Source organism: Eptatretus burgeri, chromosome 15 (assembly GCF_056783735.1).
Source record: "Eptatretus burgeri isolate ZD-2024b chromosome 15, Ebu_testis_v1, whole genome shotgun sequence".
Classification (NCBI taxonomy): Eukaryota; Metazoa; Chordata; class Myxini; order Myxiniformes; family Myxinidae; genus Eptatretus; species Eptatretus burgeri.
This window is the reverse complement of record NC_140975.1, coordinates 3,144,340-3,155,683: the sequence shown is the minus strand read 5'-3', so window position 1 is coordinate 3,155,683 and position 11,344 is coordinate 3,144,340. Positions and strand designations below refer to the sequence as shown.

General features: G+C 47.3%; 1 protein-coding gene across 2 annotated transcripts in view; it reads right to left on the bottom strand.

The window, feature by feature from the left end:
* Window positions 1-3,327: 3,327 nt before the first annotated feature.
* Window positions 3,328-11,344, bottom strand: part of LOC147011327 (importin subunit alpha-7-like) — a 56,081-nt gene continuing 48,064 nt past the window's right edge. For both annotated transcript variants that reach the window (XM_085856999.1, XM_085857000.1), the window contains 6 exons: window positions 11,229-11,344; window positions 10,979-11,057; window positions 10,715-10,840; window positions 10,366-10,493; window positions 9,891-10,069; window positions 3,328-5,746 (listed from right to left, as the gene is read on the bottom strand). The exon at window positions 11,229-11,344 is cut by the window's right edge and continues 48 nt beyond it. In XM_085856999.1, the coding sequence (XP_085713125.1) occupies window positions 5,556-5,746; window positions 9,891-10,069; window positions 10,366-10,493; window positions 10,715-10,840; window positions 10,979-11,057; window positions 11,229-11,344 (819 nt within the window). In that variant the 3' untranslated portion in view covers window positions 3,328-5,555. The remainder of the gene's footprint in view (window positions 5,747-9,890; window positions 10,070-10,365; window positions 10,494-10,714; window positions 10,841-10,978; window positions 11,058-11,228) is intronic.

Here is an 11,344-nt window from a genome sequence, read left to right as displayed (position 1 = left end):
CAGGGACGGTGACAGAGACGGATCGAGACAGGGACGGTGACAGAGACGGATCGAGACAGGGACGGTGACAGAGACGGATCGAGACAGGGACGGTGACAGAGACGGATCGAGACAGGGACGGTGACAGAGACGGATCGAGACAGGGACGGTGACAGAGACGGATCGAGACAGGGACGGTGACAGAGACGGATCGAGACAGGGACGGTGACAGAGACGGATCGAGACAGGGACGGTGACAGAGACGGATCGAGACAGGGACGGTGACAGAGACGGATCGAGACAGGGACGGTGACAGAGACGGATCGAGACAGGGACGGTGACAGAGACGGATCGAGACAGGGACGGTGACAGAGACGGATCGAGACAGGGACGGTGACAGAGACGGATCGAGACAGGGACGGTGACAGAGACGGATCGAGACAGGGACGGTGACAGAGACGGATCGAGACAGGGACGGTGACAGACGGATCGAGACAGGGACAGTTCAAGACAGGGACAGATTGAGACAGAGACAGACCTGTGGAACAGAATCGGATATTGGCATTCGAATGTACAAAGTGCTCTTGTTCCGAAAAGAAAACATGAGAAATATTTAAACTTTCATGGAAGATTCCAGTGCCAAATGAAAGATTGAATGCAGAGAAGGAAAAAGCACAGCATAACATTTTAACATGCTGTACTTGCAAAATATTTGCATTAGAATAGCGTAACACTTAAACGATTTATAAGTTTAAAACAGTAAACAGGACTGCATAAAAAGGATTCCCCTTTTTTACTGAGGTCATTTTCAAGGCATTTTGTTTCCACATAGCCCGTGTTGTTACACACTGCCAAGCCGGTGTTCACAATGCTCTGGGGAGACTAGTCGAGCATAGGCGAGCCTGGTGATGGGAGAGTTTAGACGAGTATCGACGATCCAAAGCAAAGTTGCAAAAAGTGTAAACACTCGTGAGAGTGCAAGTCAAAATGTAAATGTGGACGTAGATACGAGCCGGTAATACCTCGTGATGGACGATGAAAGGATAGCAACGATATGCACAGCAATGTTGGAGATTGGTACAATACCTTTCAAAAGAATAACAAATAAATGAAAAACCAAAGGGCCGAAACAAAATGCTGCAATCCGACGCTGGGGTACCGAAGCACCGCACACCCCCAAATAAAGCATCAAGAGATAAACGCCGGATTCACGGAATCCAATTTGAAAATTCGAAAACTTACACAAATACTCGTTTTGGATCAACTTTCAGACGTTTCATCTTTGAGCAAAGCGCCAACGTGAAAATGCATCAAAGACTTGAACAACTGTTGGAAACACATCAACAAACTCATAAGCCTTTGTTGAACCATCAATTTAAGGCGTTTGAAGGATCATCGCGCGTTTCCAAAGTAAGCCTACATGCAATACCGCAGTACAAACGAGCGGTAAAGCACCAGGGCGTCCAAAGCAATCACGTGACTGTCCATAACTTTCCTTCGCCGTGTTAACACGTGACGTGTACCAAGCAGCCGTGGCTCCGCTGCAGGTATCCGGTCGTCTTTGCTGGTGTTAAACATCCATTAACAAGTGGAAATAAAGCCCCATATTGTCCCCCCGCCTCCCCCATCACTTCCCAAATTTGTGGCAATTCCAATGGATCCCTCAAACAGAACTATTGAAAGCTTGAGGCTGATGGGATCTCATGAGATGGAACAACCAGGAAATTGGATACAGTGAGTACACAGACTACTGGGCCAAGCCTCAACCAAACAAATATTAGACCTACAACAAAGAACACCGAATATACAAAACGTTTGAACGGATGCTTGCATGGAGGCACAGCTTAAAGTTTTTCCGTCGCGGTCTGTAAAGTTCATTCACTCGCACAATCTCAGCGTCAAGTAAGCTCGGTCTGCGGACAACAAAGCTCCACGGAGTCTTCAAGGTTTGCGGCAAAGGAAGCGAGGCTCGGAAGAATGCATTTGGCTCTGCCAGAGTGAGGGGGTTCTGATGATGCGATGGCACAAGTGTGCCACTTTGTCTGAAGGTTAACACAATGTCTGACCCTCATCAGACTCAAAAGTGCAAACACCATGCCAATGTTGCATCATAAAATACCAAACAAGAAGGAACTCCTCCACTCCCCCATTCCCATCTCCATCTCCCACCACTTTGTCCACCGACTCCCGTTTATGTCGACCCTTTCAGCCTTTCCTGGGTTTTCGGCGAACCAACAAAACATAAAAGTCTTGGGAACTTAGCATTTTAACAGTTGCTTTGGAGTCTAGCTTTTGCACCAAATTGAAAAAGGAGAGTGGGGGATGGGGAACAGGGTGCAAGCATTATATTGCTGAAAAGGAAAGCTCCAGTTCCGTCACCAATTCGATTTTCCATTGAAAATTTGCTAAAGCCACCAGTGTGTAAGCAATGGCAACAAGCGTGAACACGACTACCTTTGTAACACTAGAAATATCAGCAGTAACAAAACCCCGAAACAATTCCCCAAAAGGCTTCCTTCGGAATCCAACGAGCCGCGGTAAGACCATCCATTTGGCACGAATGCCATCGGTGAACCGCTGTGTGCGATTAGACGTTCACAAAGGGGTTCGGTCTTCATTACCTGGCAAATTGAAAATAAAACAGCAATAATAATGATAATAATAATAATTAATAATCCGAACAGTAAGAAGTTGAATAAATGGCATAACTGTTTACTACATTTGTAGTCTGAACGCAGCGAGGGAAACGGAACTCTGTAAACTCACCAGGAGCCACAAAGTTAGTTTGAAGAAGGCCTCGCCGGATAGTTAAAGGGACAAGGTGTTCGGGATTATCTAACCACGTGAGCCATCACCGAATGATCGATTAAATATTGCTGGGATGGCCCAGTTTTTGTTTTCAATAAAAATGTTCAACAAAACAAAGCATTTTGAATGTCATTTTGTACCGAGTAGCACGTGGAAGCAACGCAACGAAAACCGACGACCACGAGCTCGGAGCACGTCGCGCTGACACCCAAAACCCAAACGTTCCGCATGGACTCCAAAATGGCAGAGCAAACCGGATTCTCAGGCAGAGCTTACGATCAACCATGTGAAGGAAGGAAGCGGTGGAGGATGCAACCTGTGCCAAAAGTTCTCGATCCTAACATAACCAAATTAGACAATCGACGAGGGAGTGATGAAACAAAATGAGCGGCCCGGCCCTGCAGAAAATCCAGGTGGTGTGAGCCGTTTACAAAGTTCAGTGCCACCAAGGATGATTAACGGCACGCAATGTCACCCATAGCTCACGTGACAGCTCACGTGCAAGCTCGTGTGTCGTGTGCAAATAGAAAAATCCCGTGGACGAATTAGGATGCTTTAATGAGCAGAGCTTATATTGTCCGTCAGTTTCACGTCACCCTAAGTTAACATTACGAATACGTATTCATAGTCACAGCTTAAGTATGTCTGAAAAGGAGGTAGACTTAGAAAGAAAGTAACAATAAAAAAAAGAAAGAAGAATGTGTGGAAAAATGCATCACGTTGGAAACGTTTCCTGTTCCATAAAGCAAAACGCCAGAGCCTTGAAACGTTACAATTTGTATTAATCCGTAACGAGTCGTCATCGCAGACTGTTTATTTAATACGGATGCTCCACACAAAATAAAATGATCCAATAAGAGGCAAGAACCTCCATTAATAAGCAGCAAGTGGAAAGAAGCAAAGAGGAAAAAAGACCAAGTGCAAAGGTGGGAGAATAAACCCAAAATAGAGAGAGACGGCAGGTGGGCACGTCAGGGTCGCGTCCCCGAGCCAAGTGATTCAAAGTTGGTGTTTTCAACGGGCTCGTTATCCCTCCGATTACTGTACGGACGACAATGGAAATGGAGTGGAAAAAAAAGCAGGAACTACAAGGCAATTGTTTGAGAAGGGGTAGTAAAGCAGGAGGTGCAGACTCTCCTGTTACTACGAGAGACAGACAGACTGGCAGACATACACACACACAGATGGACAGAGAAAGAGACGGAGGCACATACACATGTCAGGAGAGAAATCATTTCCTGATGACAATATAATGGGGAAATTAGCTTCTCATGTCGTTTCGCCGCACAAAACGAGCAATGCAGATTCGTGTAATCAATGCAAACGAGTTTTCCCAACACGCTAAAACAAGCTTTAAAAGTGCTGCATAAATCGACCGAAACATCCAAGAGGCTTAATGTGCAAAGGAAAGCTCACCGAGTTTCCGGCTCGCGCGGCGTACGGGCAGGCCGAAGTGCATCGCGAGCTCGGGTTCGGCCATGACGGCGGCACGCCCCTATCGATAGGCCTCTTAAGCGGTCGCGTGCACACAGTCCAAATGCGGGTGCTCATCCCAAGTGGAATGCTAAATCGTACAAACAAATGATTACCAATCAAATGGCATTCCAAAGAACAATATATGGCACACAGGTGCACCCATGACATTCAAATAGGATTAGAATCGATAATTAATAATTTAAAACACCAACATTGGGAAATAAACATTTTACTGTAGATTTGATGCCCGAGCATCAAAACGAGGTGAATAATGAAAAACAAAACAAACAAACAAACAAAAAAAAAAAAACAGTCCGGTTCCCAAGAACAAGGACATTGCAAACAACCCTCATACAGCAGCATCCTTTGTTGGCACACACAGCTCGCCAAGTGCACCGAAGATCCAAAGCGTGCCCACGAGCGACGCACCGTCCGAACAACTAAACAGGCTTCGAGCAAAGTATCAAACTGGACGCGAAATTACGGCACGCATGCAATTCCGCATTCAGTTTGATCCTCATTCGATTCACCACATCGAGTTCCTTGAGCACGGCACGAGGCGGGGAGGTGCAAGGAGACTTGAAAGTGAACACGGGCCGAAACGGAGCCTTCGTGAGAGCACTCCAAAACGAGTATTGTAAACCTACCTACGCTCTCCAAAATGGATTCTGCCATGTGGATCAGTTGAAAAGTACAAGGGTTTAAAATTCGGACCAAGTTCGACCAAATGTTTGTGGAAATAAGAAAACAAAAATAACAATAAATTACTGTTGTGATAACACTACAAAGTGACCCCTGTCTGAGTTACAGGTTGCAAAGCAAATCCTCCAAAGTAACAGAGAGAAATGATGAAAGGACAGTTGCAGGAAGACCATGAGAAGAAGGAGAAGAGCATTTTAACTTGTAACTGCGTCCGGTGGCTCAAAGTCCAAGTCAGTCCGTGAATTGAGGAAACAATGGGAGGACATAGACACAGAAACATTCAGACCCAGAACCGAGCCATCCACACAGATTGCTCAGAGTGAGAAAGATAACAGACGAAACAGGTAAATACAAAAACAAGCCTGAGAGGTGAAAGCCTGTCATTAATTAATTGCCTTAGATTAGTATGCAGCAATCCCCACCCCCCAACTAAACTTTGTTCTCCACATAATCAATGGATTCCAAAATCTCCTACCAGTCTTCTTTTCAACGAACATCTCACTTCTCACAAGCTACGCCCCCTTATGTCTCCAATATTTTAACACTTCACCCCCACACGCTGTCCCCCAACTCCCAACTGCCGCGTGCTTTCAGAGCTGAAACCCTCCCATCGGTGCCTGCGGTTGTGGTTGGAACAGAAATTGCTGCTGATTTTCATCAACTTGTGGTGCCAGCTGTCCATCTTCATCCTCGGCCCCAAAGTAGCGCTCAATGAGGTCATAGGCCTTCTGATAGATCTCCTGGTTCTCGTGAGACTGGAGGAACTCTATCTTGTCCAGTCCTGCAAGAAAAATTATCAAAACTTTATATTACGAAGTAAAAAAACAAAACAAAACATGACAATCGCAAAGAGAAAACTGTGAATCAGATTTCCCACTCATGCGTGGATGAGCCGTGCAACCTATTATGAAGAGCAAGGAGAGAGTGGTTGAACGTATGAAATTCAGTGATGGACTATGCAATTGCTGTTTAATTTCCAAGTTAATCGGATGTAAATTGATGATTTTTCACTTGAAAATGGATTATTTTAGATGTTTGCCCTGAAGTTGACCTTTGACCATTTGATCTCAAAAATAGTTGGTTTCCCAATTCAGTGACTCAACATGCAAATCCTGTTCAGCTTTGAAGTCAATCGGATGAAAAATGACGATTTTAGAAATTCGACCTCAAGATGACCTTTGACTTCAAAATCAAAAGGCTTCGTAGTTGAGACGACCTCTTCAACTTGATAAAGTTTTGTGACGATTGGCTTAGAATTGTGATCCGCAGGTGATGGACAAACAGAGACAGACTGACAGAATAACAAAATCAATTGACCAATATACTCGAAAACCCACTCTGTGGGAGTACTTCCTGTGCAGCTTCCCTTCGCAGGGCAGCTCACCAGGTGATGGGATTGTGGCAAAGCCTTTGGGCCCCCAACTTTTTGATGGTAGGAGGAAAACCACAGGGTAACCTTCCCACGTAGGATTGTGGTAGTGTGTATCGGGGTGCTGCTGAGGTGTCGTCCACCAGGCGGCAGTCTCCTTGGGTTAACCTGAGGTGGTCCATTTGGGTGGGTGCCTGGATTGTCCTATCTCTAAGAGAGGATGATCACCTGTCTCTGCTATCACCTGAGCTCCATCGCTTGAACATCAGTATTGCAGCACTCTCTGAGGTTCAGAGACCGGATTGCGGCGAGATCATGGTGGGTGGTTACACCGACTATTGGTCTGGTAATTCTGATGGTTACCATTCCCAAGGAGTTTCCGCAGATGTGTCCAATAAGCTGACTCCAATAATAATTGAGGTAACACCGTTCATTATTATGAGAGCGTATTATGAGACGAAGGATTCATCACTCCTTGGGTGTCATTTCCCTGGTCTCTGTATATGCTCCGACTGAGGTGACGGATCTCAACGTGAAGGACGCATTCTTTGCCACGCTCGAGTCTGTGGTTGATCAGTACTCTGGGCCGGATTTCAATGCATCGACTGGAACTGATAGGGATGATTATGAGACACGTGCTGGTCCCCATGGGTCTGGAACTGGGAAAGAGAATAGCACGAAGTTTTTTTGTTTTGTTATTTTTTGGGAACATTGTTGACTCATATGAGAGCGAACACACAATGCACGGCAAGGGGTGGGGGGGGGATGAGACAAGAGGGGCAGGAGAGGGAAGGACAAAACAGTGGGGAACAGAGACAAAAGGAGATATGTGGAAGGGAGAGGGATGGCGAGGGAACACGGGGTGTACAAGATTGACACCACAGGGACTTTCAGGAAGGAAAGCAGGGAATTTGAAGGAGGTGTGTTTGGGGTGGATTAACAAGGGAAGAAAAGATCGAGGATTTGGATGGAGAACGACAAGAAGTGGTGGCGAATAGCTGTTTTGAAGGCCTGGAGGGAAGAGTGGGATTGAACAGAGTGAGGGAGTTTATTCCAAAGGCAGGAAAAAAAGGGGAATGGAAGAGTGAAGGTGAGCAGCGATTCCTGATTTTGGTAGTTTTACCAGAAGGGGGTTGTTGGCTAACATTGATCGCCCTGCGGAAATATGGTGGGGACAAATCACAGACAGAGCAAAGGGGGGGGGGCGAAACCGGAGAGGAGACGGTAGAGGACAGAAAGACCACCGACCTGCCTGTGGTGAGAGAGTGAGAGGCCCAAAGACTCAGGCGTATTGTGGTAGATACCAATGATCCTACATGCTTTGGTTTCCACAGGATGAAGCTGAGAAACGTGAGGCAGGAGCACCAGCCCAGACGGGAAAGCAGTCCTCCATCAGGCTGCGGACGAAAGCTTTGTCAGTGGTCAGGAGCTCAGGTGGGCCGAGGAAGGACTTTGCACGACGGAGGATTCCCAGTCGGCGACTGGCTTTAGAGGCAAGCTTGGAAATGTGGCTTTCCCAGGAAACATCATGGCAGATAGTGAGACCCAGAAGCTTGAAAGAAAGGACTTCAAGAGGATTGTTGAGAAAGTAGATGGGGGGGGGGGGGCTCCAAACAGTCCTTTCAGAGAGACATAGTGAGAGTGTGAGATTTGTCAGGCTTGAAAGACATGTTCCACGTGTTTGACCAGTTTGTGATTTTATCCAGATCTGCAGAGAGCGAAGAAGATACGGCTTGCCGGTCTGAGGGATAACAGATGATGGAGTCTTCAGCAAGGAGATCATTGATGAAAACCAGAAAAAGAACAGGGCCCAGAACGCTGCCTTGAGGAACTCCAGCCTGGACAGGAAGAGGGGATGAGAGAACTCCATTTAGGGCCACACATTGGCTGCGACAGGAGAGGAAGTCTGCGAGTCAAAAGTGGAGATGGCCTTGAGTTTGCAAGAAGTCATGGACTTTGGGTGGCTGGTTCACGTTTCAGCACCCACAGGCTCATCGCTGGACTCGGTATTCTAACACTGGTGGTGTGTCAAAGGAGAAGGACCATGTGTTCGTTGATGGTCTCTGGAGGATGATCCAGAACTGCAGGGTCTACCAGAGTGCTCAGTTCCTCAATACCGATCACAGGCTTGTTGAAGCAACTCTGCAGTTGCAGCTTTAATCAAGGAGAATGGTACCATCCCAGCGGAGGCTCGATGTTGTTTGCGAACAGGCCGAGTGGGGATTTGTGAGCCTGGGTGCTTTGAGGAATACTGAAGAGTTGTGGAGTGCCTTCAAGACCACATTCCTCGATGTTGCAGGTGGATGTCTTGGAACTCACTGTCGGGTGAAGAAGAATTTTGTCTCTCAAGGGACACTGGATACAATTGACCAGAGTTACAGGGCCAGGCTGAATGGCAGAGCTGAGCTGTTCAGCGAGCTGAGGCGTAAAACTGTACGTGCACTCAGGGTGGACAAGGAAGCCTATGTGCGAGGAATCTGTGAGGGGGTAGAGCATCACCTGTGGTCAAGTGATTCTTGTCCTGTTTACAGGAAATTTGCGCATTGCGTTCATCCAAGCCCGTCCCTCGGTGCACTGCAGTTAGAGCGGAGGGTGGTGGGCTGTTGACAGAGATCCAGGCTTTCAATGACATATTGGATACTGCTATCCTGTCTGTACCTGTTTGTGGTGAGGATGTTGAGGTCACGGAGAGATTCACTTGCCTTGGCAGTAATATTCATGTCTTTGCTGGCTGCGAGTCAGAGGTCAATCGATGTCTGGGTCGGGCCTGGGGAGTCATGGATTCACTGGATCATGGGGTGTGGCACTGCCGGTACCTGTGCGGGAGGACGAAAGTCCGAGTCTTCAGATCCTTGGTGCTTCAAAAGTCTTGCTCTACGGATGTGAGACTTGGACTCAAACCAGGGATCTGAGACGGCGACTTAATTCCTTTGGTACCAGGTCTCTTCGGAGAATCCTTGGCTATCGCGAGTCAGACTTTGTGTCCAACGAGCGGTTGCTGAGAGAGACTCAAATTAGATTTGTTACCTGCGTAGTCCGTGAGAGTCAGCTGCAGCTGCATGGACATGTGGCTCGTTTTACTGACGGTGATCCTGCTCACTGAATTCTCTCAGTGAGGGAGCCTCATGAGTGGAGGAGGCCAATTGGCTGATCACGTGCCTCGTGGTTGCAACAGGTTGATTGGCATCTCAAGGAGATGGGGATGGGCCAGGCCTCTGCCTGGGGGATGGCCAGACGGAGGCCCCTGGAGTACCAGCGGAAAGTGGATGGAGCGACGTGCTGCTTCGGCAAATGCTCCCATACCTGACCTGACCTGACCTGACCTGATAATTGAAAAATCTTCGCTTCTGCAAGTAACAAACAAATAAACAGACAGACAGGGGTGAAAACAACCTCCATCCACCTTCAGTGGTGGAGGTAAAAACATAACAACAAAAAGTCCAAACAATGGATCAAACAACAAACGAGAGTGGAGTTTGGCTTGTTTGACTGCACATGAGTACATGTTTGACTTGTTTGACTGCACATTACACACGAGTAAAGATTTTGTTCAAACCATAAGACTCTTCAATGAGAGCGCAGTAAGGATTGATGCCCGAGGCACTCTGTCGGGCCTCCTGCTCGCCCAACTTCAAGATGTTCTCCAGACCATTGAGGGCCACCTGCACAATCTTCGCATCCATGACAGTTAGCAGGTCACAGAGGGGTTTCACGCAACCTTGCTCGACGAGGAACCTGGAGGAAGAGCCAGTGGGTGAACACGAGTAATCCCAACAAAGGGAGCAGTTAAACACTCATTCCATTTCATCTCCCTCCCCCATCACACCCTCCATTTGAATGACTTAATTGTCAGAAGCTGAAGGAAACAAAATTAATAAACACAGACCAAGATTTGAGTTTGAATCGTGGAACCAGAAAAAAAAGCAAAGCCTACTTACGACAACAAAGAAACCTTAGCATCAAACATTGTTGCTCTATCACGAGACATCACAAGCGAGCTCGCAAAACACTGCCAGGTTTAACGTATTCACCGTATCTGCTCCGAGCTACCCCCGGATGTTGCGTTTGTGATTGCCCACGCGGCCTCCTTGCGCGTCCGGAATTCAGCTTTCTGTAGGATTTCAATCAATACCGGAAATATATTTGCATCGATGACGGCCTGCAGGAGAGATGGGATGGTGGGGATTGAAGGGGGGGGGGACTTGCTTTAGGAAAATTGATAGCCACAACACAATGTAGAGTAAGAGTAGTTGAATTGGTAATGAAAAACAGGATTTGCACAGCAAACCCTGCACAAATGAATCAATTATCAATAAGCATTTGTCAATCTGTTAACCGACTCCTGCAGGGTGCGAGAGATAGCTGAACCCACAAACGTACTTGAATCTGAGCACGGCTGCCAGCGGTGATGTTGGAGATGGTCCAACATGCTTCCTTCTTAATTGACTCCTTGAGGCTGCTTAGTAGGTGCAGCAGACATGGTAAGGCCGAGCAGTTCAGGATGACCTGTGACAACACATTCCTTCTGAAGCCCAATACTTTGACTCCACTTACAGTTACTCAAGTTTACTTTATTAGGATCAATGGGGGGAAAGAGGCACAAGAACAACAGAAAAGAAAAAGTGCCAGCATCTGGTGTCACACCTGAGTTTGAATGTCATCTCCTGTAACGATGTTTCCCACGGCACGCAAGGCTGGGGAGACTACCTTGAGGTCAGTGTGCCTGCGAACCCAGCAGCACAAAGCGTCAAAAAAACTCGCTCCCAAAAGGCTTGGTGTGAGGTTTACAGAGTTACCAGAAAACAGAACATCCACCCAAACTTAAGGGCTTCCTCATGAGCGGCAAATGCAAAGAAAGCTCATCACACAGAGCATGACAAACCAAGCTACTCACATGAGAAGCTCGACGAGCCGTCGGCACACTCCCGAGTCGATTACAGCCTGGATCTTTTCATTGGGTCCATCCGAAAGGTAGGAGAGTGCCCAACACGCGTCCGCGAGTACGTCGGT